The 25,465-nt window shown below is 38.0% G+C and overlaps 1 protein-coding gene across 3 annotated transcripts in view; it reads left to right on the forward strand.

The window, feature by feature from the left end:
• The window catches only part of TMEM131L (transmembrane 131 like), a 166,920-nt gene that overhangs the window by 114,699 nt on the left and 26,756 nt on the right, over nucleotides 1-25,465 (forward strand). For all 3 annotated transcript variants that reach the window (XM_027866844.1, XM_027866846.1, XM_027866845.1), the window contains exons 21-26: nucleotides 415-557; nucleotides 4,193-4,379; nucleotides 7,134-7,319; nucleotides 10,044-10,193; nucleotides 10,798-11,423; nucleotides 25,189-25,343. In XM_027866844.1, the coding sequence (XP_027722645.1) occupies nucleotides 415-557; nucleotides 4,193-4,379; nucleotides 7,134-7,319; nucleotides 10,044-10,193; nucleotides 10,798-11,423; nucleotides 25,189-25,343 (1,447 nt within the window). The remainder of the gene's footprint in view (nucleotides 1-414; nucleotides 558-4,192; nucleotides 4,380-7,133; nucleotides 7,320-10,043; nucleotides 10,194-10,797; nucleotides 11,424-25,188; nucleotides 25,344-25,465) is intronic.

Consider the following 25,465-nt stretch of genomic DNA (forward strand, 5'->3'; position numbering starts at 1 on the left):
GTGTGTGTGTGTGTGTGTGTGTGTGTGTGTGTGTATGTGTATATAAATATATATACATATATCCATATGCACATATATACATGTATGTATTTATACACACATACATATATGTGTAGACACACATATACACATATAGTATAACCATGCAAAACTTATTTAATCTCTCTAGGGCTCAGGTAACTCTCTAAAACTATAAGGGATCTGAATCATACCTACATGAAATCAAGGTTTTTTTTTTAATGTATTGATATAACGTTCCTATGAGAGGTTGACCAGAGCCCTTAAGCATGGGATGTGCCTTTATTTATTTATTTATTTATTTATTTATTTTTGGTGCTTTAGAAACAGTATTATAAATTAGTTTTCTTGGTCAGAAATTAAAAGCTTTACATTTATTTTTCTTCCTCTCTAAAGAAATAACTTGACCATTTTTGACATGATCACCGTGGAAGGATTTGGAGCAAGAGAGTTACTGAAAGTTGGTGGAAGGCTTCCTGGTACCGGAGGATCCCTTAGGTTTAAGGTGCCTGAATCCACTCTCATGGACTGCCGACGGCGTGAGTATTGAGAATTCCTTCTCCGGAATGGGAACTGTTTGGTGCTTAAATCAAGAAGTCTCCTTCAGTCTTGCTACTAATAGTTAAATTAAGAATGGTCATAAACAGGTATAATCTGGTCTCCTTCTTTTGTCACCAGAAAATACTTGCAATAATCACAATTATGTCTGGCTCATAGTAGGTTTAGATGTCAAAGCAAACATTTCCAGGGTGGTATTTACAGTATCATGGAGAAAGAGGAAATTAATTTGACTTTACCAATTACTTGCTTATGGGAAATGAGGTTAAAAGATGACACAGAAAACCCAACGTGCATTTAAAAGTCTTTTTGGTAGGGGAGTGAGTATAGCCAACCATTTAGATGGGCCTGTAGTAACATATGATTATGGACCTAAAACTCTGTACTGAGATCTCATTTTTAGGTTAACATTTTAAATTGAATGGAAACGTGTATTTGTGGGAATTCCTTGAATGTACATACATGTTACATAACATGGGTTTAGCAGTAAGGGAGTACATTGGTGGAAAATTTGAAAATTTATAGGTGGATATCCTTTTTTTAAGATCTTTTTAAAAAATTCATATGCAACACTTAATTGTGCTCCATTTACCAACTCAGAAGATACTCATTGCTCATTTTTATTTAAATGAATTAATCATCATCAGTCTATTTGACTCTCATAATGGGTTAATTTCATAAATTGTGACTTCTTCCTCAGATCCTATGCCAATAAGCTATTAGACATACTCTCCCAGACAAGAGGCAAACTAGCTGAGTTTGGGGCCAGACCTCATTAGTGATGACTTCCCCTCCTAATCTAGCCAATTGGATCCAGCTCCCCAGTTTATTATATTGCCTTCAGAGACATCCAGAATAGCCAGTGTCCTGGCTCTCTCACGGTACAGAGAACAGGTACTGACTGATCCTGGGTGCCAGACTCGAATGGGCTAGTTCTGGCAGTATAAGAGTGATTTATAGGAGCAGACAGGAGGGAGATAATTCATTGTTACAGGCACAGAGATCGATGGTTTGCACAGCCTTTCAAATATTCCCAGAAAAGAACCTACCAGATTAATGATAACTAGCTCTGTTCCCCCAGCCCCCAGATATACAATATTAGTGGAACTAAGCTACGAGGCCCAGTTTAAACCTTAGCCATTATTGATCTTGTTATAGATTCCTGGCCTAATTAAGATGGAGATTAGAGCCACTATCCAATATGTAGTAGATAGTTTTGGACTTGTGTTCAGGAAGACCTGTGTTCAAACCAGCACTTAATGTAGTGGTTGACAACATAAGTGCTTTTGAAGCACACTTCAGATGCTTAGTGACCAGGCAAGTTATTTAACCTTCTCTATCCCAATATTTAAAAATCTGTGTATATTATGTTAAAATATTCTGATGTAAGGAATTAAAAAATCTCTGATGGCCTGTTGCTTTATCATAGCTTATTGCTCAGATCTGTAAAATGTGAAGATATTCGTCTCAGTGACTGCTAAGGTCCCTTCCCATTTTGAATCTATGACCCTATAAATTTTTCCACTGTGAGATTTTTGCCGGCTCTTTTGCGTCTGACTCTTACCTGTGTGTTCACATATTCTCTGTTTTAACTTGTTTTTTCTCAGCTACTTCCCTGGATGGCCCTTACATAAGAGGAGGATTTCCATTAGACACACCCTGGCCTGACTCATCTTTTTACCTGTGTTTGTGGGGAGCACCAAGGGCAGCATGTTAGTGAAATAGCACAGACAGAATAACTGTGATGGTGATGATGATGATGATATCATTCGCTTTACATGGTGCTTCACTTAGGCAATTTTATTTGATTCTGACAGCCACTTGATAAAGTAGGGCATTCAGATGCCCCCCTTTTTCCAGAAGAGGAAGCAGAAGCCATAGAGAGGTTAACTGTCTTAGCTGAGGACACATAGGTAGTAAGGGGCAAAACTGGTATGGGACCTATGATAATAAATTGACTTTATTCTCTGAGGTGGATTGTGGGCTTTGACATTTCTAAAAATATTTTACAATGACTTTCCACCTTTGGTTTTGCCAGGATATCTGGCTGCTTTGTCTTTGGCTGCTTTTCTGAATCATTCTCCATCTCCTTCCTCTTTAGTGTGGTGGTTCTCCCCTGGGCTCCTTTCTCTGTATTTTCCTTTTCTCTCCCTTCTTGAGCTCATTAGCCCCACCATCCTCTCTCTTATTCACAAATCATCCAGTCCTGGAATTCCAGTGTCTCTGCTGTTCCCTGGGCATCTTGTCTTGTACGGCCCCTTCACCATCTCAGACTCAGGATGCCTAACATGGTATGGTCTTCCCACCTAAACCCACCCATCCTTTCGAGTTCCTGTTCCTCATACGTGCGCTCCCATCATCCCAGGCCTATACCCTTAAATCATCCTTGGCTCTTTCCTACTCCCCATCCCACCCCTACTGTCAGCATTGTGTAAGCTTGGGAGGGCTTAGCAGTATTTTACTCGATGTGAACTGTGAACCTTACCTCTTATATTTAAATAGTTAGAAGGGAAAACCCCGAGTAGCAGTAGATTTTGAAATCTCTGTGTATTGTGTCAAAATATTTGTATCCAATCATTTGCCAAATCTTGTTGATTCCATCACCAACACATCTCATCTCTTACCTTTCTTTCTACTCACACAACTCCACCCTGGTTCAGACCCGTTTATCATCTCTTACTTGGACTATTTCAGTAGGCTTCTAATTAATCTCCCCAGTTCTACTTTTTCTGATTAGGTAGCAATCAGACTATCCTACTGCCCTGTTTACAACCAACATTGGCTTCCTATTGCCCCTAGGATAAAATACAAACTTCTCAGCCTGTCCAATTTAATTAATTCAGTAATTATTGTTAAGCATCTAGTATGTACCAGCCACTGTGCTAAGTTTTGGAGATGCAAAAAGCAGCAGAAGATAGACCCTGCCCTCAAGGAGCTTGCAATCTAATGGGGGAGACAACATGAAAACAAATATATACAAAGTAAGCTATATGCAGGATAAATAGCAAATAGTTAATAGCTAGAGGACCCTAGAATTAAGAAGTGTGAGGGAAGGCTTCCTGTTCCTACCTTTCCAACCTTATTTTACATAACTTCCAGTTACATGTTCCATATTGTAGACCAAATTAGTTAACCTGCTATCCCCTAAGCTCTAGACTATTCCCCATTCCTGGAATATATTCATGTTTTGATCTCTGTCCCTCAGAGTCTTTATTTTCCTTAAAAGCTCAGTTCAAGTGCTACCACCTCCATCTATTGAGGCTTCATCGATCCCCTCCCTACCTTCTCCACTCCCACTTCCTCTGGGTTTTGGTGTTCTGTTTTCCCTCAGATTGTCTTATATTTACTAATTTGTGTGTATTTCACCCATCACTATCTTGCACGTAGTAAAGCCAGATTGTGAAGAACCTCAAATGTATGATTCCTTGAGATAAATAGGACATTGGGTCATTGTGATGGTTGTAGAAATTAAGCTGGAGCCATACTTTGTCAGGTTCATGCTGATTGATTTTGATTTTGTAATCAGTCATGTTTAATAACTCCCATTGATGTAAAACTGTTTTCAAAATACTTAGCAATTACTTCCTTACCAGATGTTAACTTTTGTCTTCCCTAGAATTGAAGGACAGCAAGCAAATCTTATCTATTACCAAAAACTTCAAGGTTGAGAATGTCGGTCTTCTTACCACAACGGTTTCCTCAATGAAGATCAATGGGTATAATTGCCAAGGCTATGGATTTGAAGTGCTTGGCTGCCGAGAGTTTTCTCTGGATCCAAACTCATCCCGGGAGATCAGCATTGTGTAAGCTTGGGAACTTAGCAGTATTTCACTTTATGTGAACTGTGAACTTTGCCTCTTACATTTAAATAGTAGGGGAGGAGAACCCCAGTAGCAGTGTATTTTGAAATCTCTTTATATTGTAGCAAAATATTTAGATCAAGGAATTCAATTTTTTTTTAATCATAGCATATTACTGTGTAGTGTTTTGGGCAAGATATATGTGACCAGGTATGATGGGTTTGAACAAGTTAGAAAAAAGTCAGATACTTTTTTTTTTCCTTTGTGTCACATTGAAACCTGGCCTTTTGGCTTATAGATCTCTTCATTTGTTTTCTCCCCCTTATTTATAGTTCTTTGCTGCTTGAGGGAGGCTCTGGTTTGCTGTTTATATTCCACATTCTCGTAACACCTGTAAATAAGAAAGCCAACCCATTTCCCTTGATAGTAGTTGTGAATGGGCATTTTTAAAAATCTCAACAATTTGCTCAGTGGTAATCACTATTTGGACAAACTCTAAATATGTAATTTTTTTTTTTTAGTTTAAAAAAATTGTAGGCAGGAGAATTCTTTTTGTTGAGTAGAAATTCAGCAAATGGCTGCTGACCAATTATATGAAAGTATGGCATGTCATTTTGAAGTGGGCTTTATGGGACTAGTGCTTTTTTGTTTTTGTTTTTGTTTTTTTAATCTGGCCACTTTGGGCCACCTCTGTGTTTCTTGATTTCTTCATCCCTAAAATTAGAGGGTAGGTGGGGGAGAGAAGGAAATCAGCTATCAGTTCAGAGAAAAAAGTGCTAATCCAGATTCCTTTTTTGTTTTAGTGGCATATCCATTATAGAATCCCCTTGTAATTAAGACCCTTTATAATTAAATCATATCCTGAATTATCTAAATTTTCAGCCACAGGTCTCAGTCAGTAGCTTGTTTTTGCCCATACTTACTTGAAGGTTTTAGGCTGCATCAAGCTGATCCTAAGCAAAATTGTGAAGTTTGGGGGTTTTGGGGTGGTTTTTATTGGGGGTGGGGGCAGGTAGTAACAATAGTTGAAGTTTGTGTGTGTGCATGTGCATGTATATTACTTTGAAGATTTACTTATATCATTCATTGGAAATTTCATGTATCCCTATGAAAGTAGAGTTACTCTGTGATTTATTGTCTCTGCTACATAGATGAAGAAACTGAGTCTTAGGAGAGGTTGAATCGTTTTTTCCCGATCACACAGATAGTCAGTGCCTATGGTTGTACTGAAGTGCAAATCTTAACTGACAGCAAGGTCAACATTTTTTCCATTTTACTACATTTTCCCATAGCACCTCTTCTTCCTCTTAATGTACCTGTTTCTGGCCCTCATTTAGAATATGGGTTTAGGATTCTAGAATCCGGAATTGGAAGAGATCTCAGAAGCCGTGTAGTCTGATCTCTTCATTTTGCAAATGAGGAAATTGGACCAATTTAGTGTTTTGCAGATTTGGTCACAATCAAGTATTTCCTCAGCTGGGCATTTACATTTTTTGCATTTTTTTTCACTGATTGGGAAAGTCTTCCTTCCCTTATTAAAGGGATTTCAGATGTCGTTAACTAGGGCAAAGGTTTCCCTGCAGTTACGATTCTAAGATTACAGATTTGGAGTTTGGAGGGAGCTTAGAGATCATTTAATACAACCTCCTCATTATATAGGAGAGGAAACTGGGGCCGAGAAAGGTTAAGTGATTCAATCAGGCGCATGGATTAAAAATCTTCCCCCAGTATGTCACCTGAAGCCTGACATTGCCTTTAGAGTGACAGAGAGGAGGAAGGAACACTAGGAGGTATACTCTTTTCTCAAAACAGCCTTCTCTTCCTCTGAGAAGGGTAGACTGAAGGCTCACTTAGCTGAAACTGTTGGAACTGCTCCAGGTATTGCTGGAGAGTGGTGGCCTGGAGGTAACTAGCCTCTTTAAGGATTTGGAGCCTCCTATGCATACCATCTTCCCTGCCTGAGCATGTGTCATACTCGTGCTTCTACTTTCCTAGGCCCTTCCTCTCTCCCACAAATCCTAGGTACATACATTTCTAGTAAATCTGATGTCTTATTATTAGTGATTTTTCATATAACAAATATATTCCTTTACTTTTTTAAAACTGTGATTCATCTTTACATCTCCCAAGCTGTGTTTTTTTTTCTTTTCTTTTTACCACTGACAGTGATATTTCTGATAGAGAAATTTCATTTTGGGATGGGGAGAGGCGTATCTTCTTATGTAATGGTGCAGACTGCTAGCTGAAAGTGTAGCGGTGATGGTGGTAGCAGGAAGGGCTGGAATGTCTGCTTCATGAAGTCTAGCCTCAAAAATAAAGGGAATTGAGACTAGCTCCCAACATAGTTGGCTCATAAAATTGGGAGGGTGTATTATTTCTAGGGGATACATGGTTAAGCTGAATTAAATCCCAAGAAAAAATGAATTAGATTGGCAAACTATTTAAAGTTCTAGAGAACTACGTTATTGTGGCTTTCTTCAGTAGTCTTAGGTCATAGGTCTTTAGCCTTTTTTGTGTCATGACCCCCTTTGGAATTCTGATGAAGCCTGTGGATCCCTTCTCAAAATACTATTTTTAAATGCATAAAATGAAATAAAAAGAATCACAAAGGAAATCAATGATATTGAAATGAAATTATCAAAGTATTAGAAAAACAGTTCATAGACCCCAAATTAGAGATCCCTCTCCTAGATGAAGACATAGAAGAGCCCTCAGGACTCTACAGTGAGTGGGAGATAATGATTGGTTTCTTGACAGGTTCACTCCTGACTTCACTTCTTCATGGGTTATTCGGGAGCTGACTCTTGTTACCGCCGCAGACCTAGAATTCCATTTTACGCTCAATGTCACCCTTCCTCATCACTTGTTACCCTTGTGTGCTGATGTCGTGCCGGGGCCCAGTTGGGAAGAGTCTTTCTGGAAACTCACAGTTCTCTTTGTCAGGTAAACCGCTGGCTTCCCATGTCCATGAACTTCCTCTGAACCCCCTTCTTAGGGAGTAGAAATTGTCAGGTGAGTACCTGCAGAGTGCATGAACATATGGTGTCCTAGTATAATGAGTAATCAGAGCCTGTATAATTGACAGTTTTGTATGGCTTTGAGCCTGCTACCATACCAGTGGGTAAACTAGCAATTTTAAAATGGCAATAACCTCTAATTGTCAGTTTTCTTTTTTTTATGAGGACTTAGCACAATAATAAGGGCTTAGTGGACCATGTTCATTGGTGATGAGCCAATCTAATAGAACTAAACATTATATTACCTGAGTCCATTAGGAATCTAATTCTTATTTAATCGAATTATCTGTTTGCTGTCTTCATTCTCCTTGTCCTATCGCAGTGTCTCACACTTTTAACCATTCTTCCCTTTTAACTACTAAATTTCCTTTAATTCAATAATTATCAAGCACTTATTATGTGTAGGGCACAGGACTTGCAAAAAATAGTAATCTCTACTATAACACAGTCCTAAAGTGAGGACCTCCATTGAGGGGTAAACTCACAGTCTCCCAGGGCATCCCTTTCCCATTTTGGATTGCTCTGTTAGGAAGTTTTTCCTTATGTCAAGCCTAAATTTTCTTCTTTGAAACTCCTAATGACTGTTTTTAGTTCTTCCTTCTGGGGCCAATCAGAACCTTCCCTTGAGCTTACGTTCCATTATTATTAGGGATGTACCATTAGCCTCTCTTGACTTCTGTGGCAATGTGTTTTCCTGGTTTTATTTCTATTTCTGAGTCTCTTTCACTGGCTCCCTTTCCTAATCTTTTAACGTAGTGCATATCTTGTTCCTTCTTTCTCCATAGACCCTTCTTTGGTAGTTTCATCTACTCGTCTGAGTTCAGCTATTGTCTCTAATGTGTTTGCCCCAAAATATATCTGTAACTCTCCTCTCTCTCTCCTTAACTGCAGACTTGCTTTTCCAACTTCTCGTTGTATAGCTCTATCTCAGTGTTTCAGCAGCATATCTTCTGACCCAACATATCTGAAACATAAAAGCCAAGTCTTCCTTCTGATTTCCCTGTCACCCTCCATGATCAAAAATCTGGTATTCTCTTTGACTTTTTCCTTTTATTTCTACATTCTGGATTACTTTCACGTATAAACATAGGATCATAAATTTAGATTTGGAAGGGACCATAGAGGTCATTAAGCCTGTCCTTTCTTTTCTACTGCCACTATTTTGGTATAGGTTGTTGTTATTACTGACTTGGTCTACTTCAGTAGTCTATTTGCTGGTCTACCTATTTATCTTTCCCCCATTCAACCCATTTTTAAATGTTTGCCAGATTAATATTATGCACAAATCTAGTTGTTACTTTTCTGCTTAAAATCCTTCAATTAACTCCCTGTTGCCGACCAAATAAAACCCAATGTCCTTAGTTTGACATCTTAACAAAAATGTTCTATTATGATCTTGAAAAATAGCAACAAATTTGATCATTTCCTTATTCAGACCATTTTTTTTTTCAGTATGATAGTTGATAGGCTATATTGTTTTTCTTCCTTCCCTTTCTTTCTGAGTACTGCCTGTTCATTTTCTTTTATCATTTTTTTATTAGCAATTAGCAGTGGCTCTTATTTTTATATATTTGAATCAATTCCTTTTCTAACTTGGATATGACCTGAAATTTGCTGCAAAGTTTTTTTTCTCAGTTAAAAGCTTTTCCTCTTAATTTGTACTGCATTGGTTTATCTTAGCTTGATATCGAAGGTCCTCTTAGTGCATCTCTACCTCTTCCACTTTAGCTCATGTTTTTGCTCTCTACATGGCTTATACTCCAACTAAAATGGAACAGTTGTCATTTTTTTAAGTCTCCAGGGCTCAGTACCCCTTGTCTTTGCTTTATGTTGTTCCTCTGTAATTGAACTACCCTTGTCTTCCTTTCTGCCTTTTGAAAGGCCTACCCCTCCTTCAGAAGCCCAGCCCCACTGCCATTTCCAGGGTCTGTTCCCCAAGTTCTTCCTTGTCTCCTCCTACATTGGAAATGATCTTTTCTTCCTCTGCTCTCACATCTTACCTTGAAGCTCTTATACAAAGAAGAGGGAGGGTGATGATGACTTCATTTTCTCACCTTTTCCTGATGTTCCTCTCTAAACTTAGCGTGGCTAGTCTTCAGACAATCCCACACCCATGCAATGAGTAAGCCTTTCACCTTGGCTTAGTATCCGCATTACTGGTATTACTTTCTAGAATCAGATTTACCTCCACCCTCCAGTGAGGAAAGGGACTTCAGCAGAGTCTCCTTCCGAGGGTAGCCTGCTTAATAGTTACTCTGTGATTACTATACGGCATCACATATTTGTGGGTGTTCATGTCTTATTTGTTGGTTCTGTGTGTTTTAATTAATTTTTGTATCTCTTCCAGACCATAGCACAACACCTAGTTCCTACCAAATGAATAAGCCTAAAGGTTTTGATTTTGTAATATGTGTTTTTTTCCAGAGAAATAACACTTGTATTTTATATTGATTTTTATTTTTTAGAAACTTGAGCAAATATTTTGGAATATGTTTTAGAATGGTCAATTGCTTGGGTTGTTGTAGAAGTTTCACTTAAAGTATCTTGAGATTTAGGCCAGTGTTTAAATATTGCTCCCCATCATGAAGGAGACTTTGTTTTTGTTGTCTTACGGCTGTGTAATTATAAAGCTTATTGCTTTCTTCCTCAGCTTGTCCCTGTTGGGTGTGATCTTAATAGCCTTCCACCAGGCACAGTACATCCTAATGGAGTTCATGAAGTCCAGACAGAGACACAATCCTATTTCGTCTTCACAACAGAATAGCAGTCCAGTTGATGTAATCAGCCCTGAATCGTACAAGTAAGAATGCTTGTGGTTGCATGTATTTTTTTTTCCCATCCCAGAGATTATTCTCTGCGGTATGTACACAAAGCTTTGCATTTTGAGGTTAGTATAAACTTTTATGTTGGCAAACTTCACTGGCTGACACGTTAGTGGTTGGGTTCATTCCTTTGTAATCAGGTGTCTACTAATGGAAAGGTTCCATTTTTATTTGTTTTTCTCTTGGCAGAAAAGAGCAGTAGTTTGTGGCAAATGGGTATTTAGAAGTGGATAAAGCAGAAATCCTTTAGGATTTAGATATTATTATTTAGATATTAGGAGGCAGTCGTGGATTTAGATCCATTAGGTTGAATTCCCAAACTTTTATTGAACTATGTGACCTTGGACAAGTCACTACCTTCTTGATATTTCCATTTCCTCATCTGGAAAATAGGGATAATAATATCTATTACCTTACTGAGTAGCTGCAGGGCTCTGCTTTGCAAGCTGAAGTACCCTGTTCTTATTACTTAAATTATGCCAATGTCACACATTACAGATTTCCAGATAAAAAGCCACGCTATTACAAAATTTGGTTCTGGGGGTTTTTTTTGAAGCAACATGTTTTTCCTTTTCAATTTAGAAGCAGTTGCAAGACGTTCCTGGATTCCTACAACCCTTCTGATAAAGGCAGAGGGAAGGGCTTCCTTTCAGTCAGTGCTCCCCCAAACAGGATCCAAAATGCCACCAAGAGAAGTCCCGCCACATATACCCACCCTCAGAAGAAGCATAAGTGTTCTGTGTACTATAGCAAACAGAAAGCCAGCCCGGTGGGGGCCTCTAGTGCCAGTGCGAATCCTGACGACAAGCAGAGCCTGATTCCTGGAAGCTTGGCGTCTGCCCCAAAGGAGGACTCCTGTGCTGAAGCTGTCAGTGAGAGCTGGATTAATCTAAAATATGCCAATGGCCTAAATGTGAACCTGCAAAAGAATTTAACCCTCCCAGGAAACTTTCTGAATAAAGAGGAAAATGCCCTGAAAAATAACCTAATTGTGAAAAACCCTTCTTCAGAATGTGATATGAAGGAGGAAGTACAAAGATGTATGTTTCCTAAGGAAACTGAACTTAAAACTTCAGAGACTGTATCTGAGCTCAAGGAAAGGGAGCTCTGTCCTCTGAAGACCTCAAAGAAGCTACCTGAAAATCACTTCCCTAAAAGCTCACCTCACCACCAGTCAGACTTGCAAGAAATTTCCAGGAAAAATCATGGTAATCTTTCCATTCTTGTGGTAACGAGCTTCCTATTATATCTGTCCCAGATCTGTTTGTAATGAGAGTCTGTTTATGTGTGTTTCTTTTGGTTTGGGTTATGGCACTGGATTTTCCAAAAAAAAAAAAATTTTACACAGAAAGTTGTAGCCAAGATATGACTGTTTAGAGCAAGTTTCCTAAGATGGAAAATTTGAAGCAACATATACTAAGAAAAAGTAATTTCTGCTGGCTATCGTAGACGTGAAATCTTTATTTGTTTGACATTTGGTAGGGATATGTGATTAATAATGTGACTTTTTTTTTCATAGAGGGGAAGTGGCCACTCCTTTTTCTTTTAAATTATCTCTTGGTTCAGGTTTGCAAATAGATTTTTTTAAATAAGGAAATTCGGAAAATTTTCTTGTTCACTAAAATGATACAGTACCACCACCATGTCCCTACTGTCTATGTGTCTTCTGTTCTCAATGTCACTTAATAAAATACCAGTATCAGATGTTTTTAGAATCCCCCCATAGACAGATTCCTTTGAAAACAAACAGACTTGTAATACCAAGACAGACTATCTTTTTAAAAAAAATCTCTACTCTAATTTCCATTTGGCCCTGAATTGATTTCTTTCAGGTCTCAGATACAACAGTCAGTATATACTTTGAGCTCTTTCGAAATGAAAATATTTCTTTGTACGTTTAAGTCCAATTTCTAGCAGCTTTACAAAGGAGAAAAAAAAAATCAACCTGTGGATTTTTTTATATAGTGAGTCAGTATATTACCCATTGAAAATAAAGTTTTATAGTTTTCTTCTGTGATTTGGAAAGAGGTGCAAACATATAGTGGATAAAAACAATTGAGATTGGGTGATTTTCTTAGAGTGAAAGCCCGGATCTCTGATAGGGATTTCAAATGTCCTTTAATAGGGCGTGTTAATACTAGTGTGTCTAAGAGGGAAACTCTTAGGATGCTGAGACCTCCGTTTGGTCAGTGCATGTGTATTCCCAGCTGTGAGTGCACCACTGATGCCCTTAGTTCCAACCTGTTTGCACTGTTTCCCTTGGCAGCAGTGGGCATGCTTGAAGTGGATTCATATCTGCAATGTTGACACTGTACACTTGTGTCTTCTCCACCGGTCTGTGTAAGTATGCCCTCTGGAATTATGCTTTTTTATTTTATTATATTTATTTTCCCCCCAAATCCTAAAATGAAATCAGGTTACCTTGCCTATGGACTTTGGGGGTGGGGGAGAAGGCCGTGTTTCTGTTTTTGTTTTTATTGTTTCAGGCAGGAACAATCAGATAGGGACATAGACTACAGAAGGGGCCTTGGACAAAAGGCTCTGAAAATCTTTTACTGTTGATTAAATAAAATGATTTGCAAGCCATTAGCAATGAAAATGGTGAATGAGGAGCCAGCCATTGGTTCGCTTAGAACGAATCAGGCCAAACTAATATTGTTTCTTATTTGGGGGGGGTAGGAGTGTTGTTAGACTGTGGTAGCATTTCTCTGATCTATAAACCTGATGTATTCTGAATTTTAGCAACTCCAACGAGTCTCTCTTGAAATTCTTGTGAATAATGTGGAGATGTGTTTAATGGCTGGAAGCATACGGATTTTTAGTGGGTTGAATCTTTAATTGTGCTTAGAGAGTTTTATTTAATTGATTTCTGTAAACCCGGAGAGAGAACTTGAGTTGTCTTCTTTCAATCCTTTGATCAATGACTCAGGCCTTCTGATATGATTTGTAGAATACAACACTGGGAGGGATGGGGGAAGGATGTTTCAACATATGTTCCTGTGAAAAAGACTTAGGTATCTTAGTTGACTGCAAGCTCAAGTGTAACCTGAATGCCAGAAAAGGTAGTTGGAATGGAATAATCATTTATTAAGCACCTACTGTGTGCAGGCACTGTGGGCTAAGTGCTTTGCGAATATTATTTCATCTCAATTGACTTTAATAGATGCATAGTGATCAGAATGAAGGAGGGGATAGTCCCACTGTCCTGTGTCGTCCTCAGTCTCTGCTTGGTGTCTGTTGTCACTTCTGTCACATTCCTTTTAAAGAGATGTTCACAAACTAGTGTCTGCAAAGTATGTCAGGTTAGAGACTGTTCAAAGAACTGAAGATGAGAGAGTGGGGGATGGGCAACTTGAAAGCTGTCCTCAAGTATTTAATGAGCTGTTAGGTAGAAAAGGGGGTTAGAGTGAAAAACTAAGTAAGAACAGTAGAAAGAAATGTACCAGGAGGCACACATAGTTTAGTAAAGGAAAGAACTTTGCAGTAGTTAAAACTGTCCAGAAATGAACTTCAGTGGGGAATGACGTCCCCATCACTGGCAGTGCTAAAGGAGAGAATAGTCGGGGTCCTCAGAGAGGGCATTTCTGTATCAGGTAGGATGTTACACTGTGAGCCCCCTGAGGTCTCTTCATGCCAACATTCCAAAGAAAATGGTTTCTCCTCCTTGACCCAGCAGCCCATGTGTATAGGAAGTAGTATTTGAGGCTAGATATCTTTAGGGAATGCTTAATACCTGACAAACTTGGAAGAGGACCTCAATTATGATATCATGAGGGGGAAAAAGCTGGCTTTCCTGATGCCTTATGTCTTTATATATGTCTATATCTTTTTATGGTGCCTTGTATCTGCTAATTGTTAGAAAAAAATACTTATATATAAATGTGTATATATGTGTGTATATGTGTATATAATACACACTGCATATTAGAATACAGTGTATAATATATATTAGATTATATAATTCAGATATATGCATTTATCTAGCTATCCATCCATCAGTCCATTTATCTATCTGTCCATCTATCTATTCATCCATCCATCCATCCATCCATCCATCCATCTATGTGGTCCAAACCTGTAATTTTATTCGTGTGGAGAACTCCCAATGTAGAAGCCCCCCTCACTCATGCATTAGCAACTCATCGATAATTTGGAGAGTTGCCTAGAGCACTGAAAGCTTGAGTGTCTTGCTGGTGGTCAGCAGAGCTTAATGTATGTCAGAGGCAGGCCTTGAAGGCTAGTCTTCTTAACTCTGAGGCAGCTCTTGGTTTACTGTACCACGCTGCCCGTCTGACTTCAAATGTAAAAGGGAGATTAATTAACCATGGCATTGTGTGTCTTTAGAATATGGTCTTCTGTCAAGGTAACATGTTACTTTGAAGGCTTGGTTAATATATGGGAGCATAGAGTTTGGCTGGTGGGGTCAGAAAATCTGCATGGCCCTGCCAAGATCCTGCGTTTGATGGCGTGTCCAATACCTGATGCTTAATGCCAGGGTCTGAGTCAAGCTTGCTGCGTGATTCAGCTAAGCAGCTGTGAAGTAATTAGAGGTGGAAATCTAATAATATGGTTTTGGTCTGCATCATTATTGTTTTGTTTCTAAGGCAGATTATTTGTATGTTTTTTGTTAAATTTTTAGTGGGATTGACTCTTTCATTATTAAGAATGTCCTCTGCACCCTTGTTCTCTTCTCTCCTCCCTCGCTCTTTTCTCTCTCTTCTTTCCCTTTTTTATTCCTCTCCCTCTCCTCTTTCCCTTTCTCCTCCTCCCTTTCCCTCTTCTCCCTCTCCCTTCTTTTTCCCCTCTCCTTCTCCCTTTTTCCTCCCTTTCGCTTTCCTCTCATTAGAATCATCATAAGGGATATTGGATTGATTTTTAAAAGAGCAGAGAAATTGATCAAAGGGTCTTGGCTTTGCCCTCTTCATACATGTTAAAATCAAAGATATCAATTTATAGTCTGTTGCAGTTTTCATACACTGCATGTCTGCAACAGATTTATCCTAGGTTGGTTCATTTTTTCAGTACCAATTAAAAGCCCTACTAAGCACATGACACTGTACTAGAGAAATGCAAAAGAAATAAGAAAAATTTTTTTTTTCTTTCAAGGGTCTTACAGTCTACTTAGGGACACCCAGTCAAATATAAAAAGGAGAGAGACAGAGAGAGCAAGGGAAAGGGGGACAGAGGAGGGTAGTGGGGGAGAGATCTTTAATAACACGAGTACAAACAAGAATCAGTGAGTATTAGTTTCTTTTTATGAAAATAACCACAACTTCCTTCATGGATTCCAAAGCTCTCCTAGTTGGAAAGGTCTCCAGAGATCAAGTTCAGTATTTGCCTGACCAGGAATGCCTTCCTTTCTTAACACCATTCCTGACATGTCATCTAACCTCTGCTTGAAAAATCTCCTACTGTGAGAAGCTACTCATTTTATACAACTCTAGTAGTTGTGAAAATTTTCCCAACCACCAGCTGCATTTCTGGATCAGAGGGTAACAATTTTGTCAGCAACTAGTGCTTTATCAATGGAACCTGGTCCAGTGGTGATATGGTTGTCACAGGTATCCTGATGATAACTTCCCTTCTTCTCTTTCTTCCCTTTTCCCTCCCTCTTTCCCCTGGTTCAGCTTGTTTTGCTCTGTATCACTTCATATAAATGTTCCAGTGTTTCTCTGAACTCTTTATATTCCTCATCTCACAGAGTAGAACTCTCTATTATTTGTGTACCACAATTTATTTAGCTATTCCCTCAGTCAGTGGGCACTAACTACCTTCAATATTTTTAATCTTTTTCAGCTAATCCATTGTTCCATTCCTTCATTTGAACTGACCTTCCCAACGTACCCAAATATACTATGAAAACAATAGAAAAAATAAAAAAGGAACATGGTGCTAGTTACCTCTGGGGAATGACATTATTGTCTTCCTTGACTAGTTAGAACCTCCTTTCCAAGCCTTGTGCCCTTAAGCATTTGGACTCTGTTTTTTTTTTCTTCACATAGCATAACTTTCTCGTTAAATGAGAAGAGAATTGTTCAGAATGTGTAGTGATGGCTCTGGTTCCATTCTTGTCGTTTGTTGCTGAGAAACACAGAACATTTTCTGAAGTCAATCGTAGTCTAAATCCTGACATCTCTCCTCCCTCTGAGATTGCTTCAGGCTCTCCAACCACAAGCTAGTGAATCATATATCAAAATTCACTCCAGCCCTGAAACCTGTTGACAGATTCTTCGATGTTCCATGTTTTCTTCTCACACTCGTGTCTGGTTGTCATCCTTCTGCCTCCCAAATAGCCATTAGACAGCTAAAATTACAGAACCAGGCAGCCCTTCCTAGGAGTTGTGTGTTGATAGATGGGACCCAAGATTGTGGATATTATGTAAGTCTTTTGTATACATAATAATCTTACTTAATGTGTTAATATCATCAACATCATCATTAGTTATAAAATAGTTTTGAAATAAAGTAAGACTTTCGATTAGAATAGTGTATATGTATGCTTGTTTGTTATCCCATATGTGGACCAAACATCAGCTGAAAAGAAACAAATGAGTGAATTGGATTTCTGTTTAAATTAAAAATAGTGAAGGATGATGCTTTTCTTACTCATGTCCTAATCTTACAGTACTGCCTGAGCTTGGGTGCCTCCAAAAATATGTGAAATGCAGAACTATTTCTGGAACTTGAACCATGTTTTCATTTACTTATGTGATCTAGTTGCTTTAGTGAAGGCTGAATGTGTTCCTTAAAACAGAAATGTGATTGATTAGCTTTGACAATAAAAGTTTAATTACTTGTTCTTCCCATAGATCACAGTTTGATTTTTGGGGTATAGTACATTCATTCTTGTCGTTTAAGTTGAAGCTTAAGAGGTTGTTTTGAGTTACTAGTTTAAAAATCCAAGCATGTATAAGATACTTGCTATATACAAGACACTGTACTGACTGCTGGAGATGCAACCTTTAAGCCGCTTACATTCCAAGCAGCGATAGTCAGCTAGCCTTTTTTCTTGAAGTATTGGACAACCCCATCCAATAATTCTGAACTGTGCAGAATGTTTTTTTTTTTAAGTAGGAATGGCTTAAAATTCAGCAACCAGAATCAGCTTAAAAAGGAAAAAATAAACCTTTCACTTCAATTTCTGTTCTGTACTGATTCTTGGCACCAGAGGGCATTGCTGATTTTCCAAGGTTCTGTGGTTCACTTCTCTTTATTTTTTTGGAAGTGGTCTAGTCTGGAATATTAAATTTGGATTCCTTCACTCCTAAGAAACTTTGAGGACTAATACTTTTGAAGTTATATTCTTGGCATGAAAATCCTTTAAGCAATGATTTTTTGCATCGATTATATCAATAGGAAAGGAATTATACCTTGCTTGAGGGAAGCATCCATCTGAAGTTTTAGTTTTGTCACCTCTCTATGCTGTGGAATGCTTTTTCACTTCTATTTTTGTGTTGAGTCCCTTGCATTCTGCTTTTCCCAACTTCTTTCTTTCTTTTCTTCTGTTTTTGGAGATAGTGGTTTTGGTCTGGGGGGGAGGTTAATTTTTGTTTTGTTTCTTACTTTGCTTTTGTGTCATTTTCTTTCATCCAGATCAACTAGTGAAAACCATTTAAATTTGAAATCTCATATATTTGAAAAGGAGTCCTATTTTAAAGGTATTTTAAGGATTAAAGGATTTTCTTGGGTTACTGGGACTATTTACTGACTTAATTACAATCCCAGTGATAGCCTCATTACATTTGGACCAGGTTCCATTTATAGGGCAGAGTTTGATCACTTGATCTAGAAAAGTTCTTTATAGTTAGTAAAAACTGATTGATTTAATAATAATTAATAATAATAATTATTAAGTGATTGTTTTCCACAAGTAACTAACTGCTTCACTTTGCGATCAAGAATTGGGAACATACATTCAGAGCGAGAAGACCTGAGGCACCATCTTGTCCAGTCTCCTCATTTTATAGATGTGTAAAGAAGGGGACATCACTTGGCCAACATCACTTAGATGATGTGAGATGGGAGCACCAGAAGGCCCAGTCCAGTTGTTATCCCTTCCTCCAGGGAGTTCTGTACCTAAACCACTCAGGCAGATGATACATCAGTCTGTGAAACTACAAGTACTTTTAAGGATGTGGCTATTCTTACTATTATATTCTTTAGGGTCAGTTTATTTTCATGAAGGATATTCTTCCTATAATTCTAAATTTTTCTTTTCAGGAGGGGAACTTTCAAAACGTTGATTCTTTGGACTTCTTTGGTTCTAGCACTTAACAAACTATACTAACAGGAGTTATTCTTAATTATTAAAAGTACATTGAAGTCACGTCATACTGGATTTAAAACTTGCCAGAAATTAAAATTGCAATTTAAATAGTGTGCGCATACACCTGCTCAGGTTAGGCCTGGGCATTCCACCCAATGAGAGTTTGTTGCAATGTAGACATGAAATTCTAGGATGAATGAATAGATGGATGAAAAAGCATTTTTAAAGCATCTGCTCTATTCCAGGCACTGTGCCAAGTGCTGGGGCCATAAAATGCAAAAAGAAGAGAATCCTTGTCTTTAGAGAGCTTACCCACTAATAGGGAAGACAACATGTATGACCACTGGTGGCCAGGGAAAGGTAATTTGGTCAGGGAGGTCACAGGGGTGGTGAATGGAGTTATAAGACAATTTATTGAAGGGCTGTTTTCCTAGGAATGGTTATATTGATTAGATTTGATTACTTGGATGGTAGATGGAAAAGACCCTCATTCCGTGTCATAGACTTAGAGCTACAAAGGATTATTAGAAGCCGTGGAGTTAGCCCTTTCATTTTACAGATGAGGAAACTGAGGACATCAGATGTTAAATGACTTCCCCATGGTGATAGAGGTAATAGGTGTTAGAGATAATTGCATTTATTCCCTTAGTCTAGGGAATAAATAGCTAGGGAGCCAAGTGGCATGGTGGATAGAGCATTGGACTTGGGAGTCAGCAAAACCTAGTTCTAATCCCATCTCAGACCCTTAGAAGCTGTGTGACTGGGCAGATTATATAATCTTGGCCTGAGTTTCCTCATCTGTAAAATGGGGATCATAACAGCACCTACCTCCCAGGGTTATTGTGAAGATCAAATGAAATAATATGTGTAAAGTGCTTTGCCAAGCTTAAAGGAACATCATCATCTTCATCCTCATCATCACCACCCCCACCTCAGTGTCTGAGCTTCTCACTATGCTGAGTGTTGTGATTCTAATTGTGCAAAGGTTCACACGTGGGAAGAAGTACTAAGTACGAGGAATAAGGAAAGGATACTGTGCTAAGTGCTCTGCGGGTACTAGCTCATCTGATGCTCACTTCAGCCCTCGGAGGCAGGTGCTGTTTATTATGACTCCCATTTTTGCAAATGAAGGAAGTGAGGCAAACAGAGGTTAAGTGACTTGCCCAGGGTAAAAAACTAGATTTGAACTCTGGTTTTCCAGATTTAAGGCCCAGTCCTCTGTTCCCTGTACCACCTATAACAAGGTGGACATTTACACTTGGACCCTGGAGGTCCAAGAAGAGGAGTGATGTATACCGTAGCTGGAAAGGTAGATTGGAGCTCAGGTGTGAAGGTCTTGATGCCACACAGAGGAGTACTGATTTGATTATAGAATTTCTGGAGTAAAGGTGGGCCACGCTTTTAGAATATTCCTTTGGCTACTGTAGAAGATGGATCAGAAAGGGAAGAGGCTTAGTGCTATTCAATTGGGAGGTCCCTCCTGGTTTCCTTTGACTCCTCCTCTTCCTTACTTGCCTCATGGAGCAGGTAGAAGAAAGGATGATGTTGTTGGTAGGATCCCTTTATGAAGTCCTTTCAGGACTATTTCTGTCCTCCTTTTCTACTTATCCATGTTCCTACCAGCTAAGGATTCACTTATTTTCATTCTATTCTATTTGAATAGAAGTCCTGGTTCCTGCTTCTTTCCTGATCTAGATTTTCTTTGCTAGATATTATAAAAAATAAATTTTACATTTAATAGTTTTCTTAACAATAACTTCAATCCAGGAGACCCCAATCCCTTTCCTGATTGATATGTGTGTATATGTATATATATGTATATATATACGTATATAAAATATGTGTGTATTTATAGATACATGTATATATGTATGTATTATATATGGTATGTAAAATATATGTGCATATAATATATGTGTATTGTAGTTGATATTTAATGTATATTATAGCAGGTAGCTAGGTGGCTCAGAGGATGGAGTGCTAACCTTGGAGTCAGGAAGACTTAAGTTCAAATTTGGCCTCAGACATTAACTAGCTGTGTGACTCTGGACAAGTCACTTAATCTCTGTTTGCCTAAGGCTTGGAGAAGGAAATGGCAAACCAGTCCATTATCTTTCCCAAGAAAACCCCATATAGGGTCTTGAAAATTTGGACACGACTGAACAACTTTATATACATTATAAACATATACTGTATTATATGTACGTATTATACACACATATTGGGGGCCATCTTCAGTCATCCTGATCTGTCTCTTGCCCCTGGACCCAGATGACTCTGGAGGAGAAAGTGAGGCTGGTGACTTTGCACAGCCCTGCGTCACTTATATCCAATTCACTTGCAAGTCATGGCATCATCTTCCTGATGTCATGGTCCTCTTCAAGAACGAAGGACAAACACCATACACACATATATAAATATACTGTACTTTATGAGTAATTTAAGATATTTTCAAGGTTATGTTTTATAAATGAGATCTTTTCCTTTAGGACTGACTTTAGCCCCTGACCCCTATGTAAGATGTGGCTTCCCAGTCCTATACAAGTGATTGGATTTTTTTTTTTTTTTGAATGAGACTTTAACAGCTCTTAGAAGGAGAGACAGTGGAGCACTGAAGTTAGACCTGAGTTTAATCTGGATTTGTTTCCTCAGCTGTAAAATGAGGACTAGATTAGGCTAGGTTATCTCTTAAGGGTCACTTCCAGCTCCCAATGCTATGGTCCTGAATCTGGTTTGTTAGAGCCAAAGGGATTGTTTAAGAGACATGTGTCAGGCTGATTCATGTTAATTCAGAAAAGAGTGTTCTGAGGGCCTACAATGAGCCTGGCACTATGCTGAATTCCGGAGAGACAGCTTGGAAATTAACAGTCATCAGCTCCTGTGATCATAGATTTAGAGCTTAAAAAGCACTTTAGAAGTTGTCTAGGCCTAACCTCCCCTAACTTTCCTTGTTCCCTGCCATCCCATCCGCAGAAAAAGCTTAAATTCTAGTTTTCATCATTTTGTGTGCTGGGTTTTTTTTGGGGGGGGGGAGCATTTGGGGTTAAGTGACTTGCCCAGAGTCACACAGCTATTACGTGTTATGTGTCTGAGGCTGGATTTGAGTTCAGGGCCTCCTGACTCCAGGGCCAGTGCTCTGTTCACTGTGCCACCTAGCTGCCCCTTGTGAGCTGTTTTATAAATGAATTGTGGATAAAATATTAATCCTGTAACATTATTCTGCCTGATATTTTGACTTTTTGGTATGGATCTGAGATTTAATCAGTGTGTATTCTCTATACTTGTTCAGTCGTGTCCTAATCTTTGTGACTGCACTTGGTATTTTCTTGACAAAGATACTGGAATGGTTGCCATTTCCTTTTCCAGCTTATTTTATAGATGAGGAGACTGAGGCAAACAGGGTTAAGTGATGCCCACAGTCACACAGGTAGTAAGTGTGTGAGGCTACATTTAAACTCTATCCACTGTGCCACCTAGCTGTCTTCCATACTACTGCAGATCAGTAACTTATCTGCAGGCAGTGAGGGGTTAAATAACTTGCCTATAACTTAGACAGGAGTGGGGAACCTGCAACCTCAAGGCCACATGTGGCCTTCTAGGTCCTTGGGTTCGGCCTTTTGACTGAGTCCAAGTTTTACAGATCTAATTATTAAGGGGATTTGTTCTATGAAGTTTGGATTCAGTGGAAGGGCCACACTTGAAAACCTAGAGGGCCACATGTCGCCTCGAGGCTGCAGGTTCCCCACCCCTGGCCTAGAAAGTGTCAAAGGCAGGGTTTCAAACTTACCAAGCTCTCTTGACTCCAAAGATGACCCTTTATACAATATAACCTATTTTTATTATTTTATTTAATTCTACTTTAAAATGTAACATTTATTATACTTTTTTTTCCCTTTCAAACATTTATTTCCCCTCCAAGAATGGGGGCAGGGAACTTCTTGTAGTTAATATGCTGTATGACTTTTACACAGAGAAGGTAAAATTCATAGTATCTTTGAGAGAATGCTTATGTTCCAAAACAAAAATGTTTAGTATACCTGAACTGGGCTTAAGCATGAAAACCTGAGTAGTTTAAGCTATTTGCTGATTTGTTATTTCATAGAATAACAGAATTTTCTATTACTTTTCAGAAAATTTTCTCAATCAGGATGTTGAGTTGATTTGAAGTAGTTCTCCTTTAAATGTTTAGGGTGTTGTTTCCTATATGTCCCACTTGGATTAACCTAATAAACATTTTTTTTAAGTACTAGAAGGATACTTCCAGCTTAGTCTAATCCAGAATTCCAGAGGTTCTTAGATTTTAAGGAGTCCATGAACTTGTATGGCCAAAAAAAATTACATCTTTATTTCAGTGTAATAGGTTTTCTCTTTACTCCTATGTATTTTATTTTATACATTTAAAAACATTATTCTGAGAGGGATCCATTGGTTATACCAGTCTGTCAGAGGGGTCCTTGACACTTTTAAAAAGGTTAAGAAACCCTGTTCTTCTCCAATTCCTTCATTTTACAGGTGAGAAAACTGAGTTCCAGATCAGTAAGTGACTTGTTTAAGGTAACAAGACTAGTTAATGGCAGAGCTACTAGATTAGGTTAACAAACAAGATAACAAGTTAGCAAGACTAGCTAACAAGACTCTGGATTCTGATAGACTTCCCCCAATATGCCATTACTTATCTTTATAAATTACTTGGGATTTTTAATTGTGAGGGTTCTCTATTTAAAAAAATTGAGCAAATTCGGCAGAATTCTTTTCTTGGTGCTGAATCTTGGTTATGAATGTAAGGCATCAGATGAGAAGGATTATAAGTAGTAGAAGGCATTTTTTAATGTAAGTTATGTGAAAAGGGAGCAATTTTTAAAAAAGTAATGCAGCTTCCAAACTCTGAGAAATAAAACATTTTGAAAACAAGTGAAACTGAAACTATATCCAGGTTGTATTTCTTATCCACCTCACAGCATATTCCATTATCTTCTTGACCCAACTGTAGCAGGGCATAGAGATAATAACGGCTTCTATTTACATAGTGATTCAGGGTTTACAGAATACACTTGCTGAGGCTGTGAGGCAGAACAAGAATTTTCTTCATTTTACAATCAATATTATCACCCAGTGATCGAGTGAGGGACCCAGGACTAGAACTCTGAACTCCTGGCTCCATTTGCTAAGGGTGGATGTAATTCTCCATTGTGATCTATGGATAAGGCATCCTATGTCATTGTCCCTACTTCCACTTTTTATGGGTTAGTTATAAAATACTTAGAATTCCCATATTTTTCTCTTATGTCTTGAAAAAAACTTTAACTTAATGTAAGAAAACAAGCAAATAAACCTATGAAACTAGGGACAAAAACAGACCAAAATCCCTCACTTCTAATAATGTAAAACCAAACAAATGATCAGAAGACCAAATAGAATTAATGTGTTCTTGTTCTGTGTCATCTTCCTTGTTTTCTTTACTTCTTATATTGTGGTAGTTAGTTTGTATGTGGTTCTGGTTCTGCTAATTTCATTAAGCATGACCTCATCCCAGTATGAATCATTTATCATCCTGTGGCCTTAGAGTATTCTGTTAATAGGTCATAATTTCCTTAGCCATTCTCTAATTGGTGGATAATATAGGTGACTTCTAATTTTTTACTGTTTGAAATAAAGTATTTAATTTTTTTTAATAAATAGGCTCTTTTTTCACATTCATGATATTTTTGGGTACAGGTAGCAAGTGTAATGACTGGTTCAAAAGTTGGGATCATTATAGTGTCTTTAATGATTTTTTTTACTGCCTTAGCCTTTAACCCAGCCAACAATTTATTAGAGTGCCTGCTTCCCCACAGCCAACATTGGATTTTATTGGATTTCATTTTTTTTTATCAACCTAGTGCAGGTAGTATGGTATCTTACAGGTGTTTTGATTTGCAGTGCTCTGATTATTAGGGAATATGAGTGTATTCTCATGTATTGACCAGCATATAGATTTATTTCCTCTTTGTAAATTGTCTGTGTCCTTTGACTGTTGTTCCATTGGGGAAGTGTTTGTTGTTAGCTTTGTATATGTGCATCAGTTTGTCGTATAAATTCTGGATATCAAACTGTTAACTGACATATTTATTGCAAATATTTTTCCCTTTCTCTTTGCTCTTGATTTTTAAGATTGTTTTTGTTGCGCAAAATCCTTTTAATATGACAGCGTGAAAATCACTGATTTTTGTCTTCGGTGAATTCTTCTGTTTAAAAAATGTTCTATATATTTGAGATAAACATGCTCCTTTTCTTGTTAAAAAAATTTTTTTTAAAAAAAGTTGTGTGATGTGAAGAATGGATCCAACTCCATTTTTTTTTTTGTCACATAGCTATTGAAGTTTTTACTGAAAAGGTGTCCAATTCCTTAATATTTAAATGTGGGTTTATCAAGTATTCATCATTTATATACACTGGGCTCTGTATATGGGTTCGTTATTTCATTGATCAGTTTCTCTATTCCTTTCCCAATACCAGATGGGTTTAAAAATTTATTTAGAGCTTTCAAATTTAGGTTTTTTTGCTCTTCAATACTGTTTAAACTGAGAGTGGTCAGGCCATCATCTGAACATGTTAAAACAGGAAGATATATGTTGTAGGAGTCAAATAATATGACTGGGAGGAAACTAACTCCTGGAAAATGAATTGAACTGATTACTCAAATGTTGAATCATTTTTGTTTATTTAAGGGAATAACCAGCAAATGGCTATTAAGAATGAAGTAGAAAGTTATGAAACTTTGAAAAAACAGGTTGATGCCAAACCTTCCTCAGAAAAGAAGATTCACAAAATACCTAAAGAAGATACATGTTGTGGGAAACAGGACGTCCCATCTTCAGTCGAGGTCTGTATTCAGCTTTTCTCTACTCCTTTAAAGAAATTTTCAGTTTAATTTTAAAAAAGTGAAGGGTCAATACAGACTTGGTCGGGTCTTGTAGCTTTAAGAAGGAATGTACACAACACCTC

Source organism: Vombatus ursinus, unplaced genomic scaffold (assembly GCF_900497805.2).
Source record: "Vombatus ursinus unplaced genomic scaffold, bare-nosed wombat genome assembly UNPS02014784.1, whole genome shotgun sequence".
NCBI classification, from domain to species: domain Eukaryota; kingdom Metazoa; phylum Chordata; class Mammalia; order Diprotodontia; family Vombatidae; genus Vombatus; species Vombatus ursinus.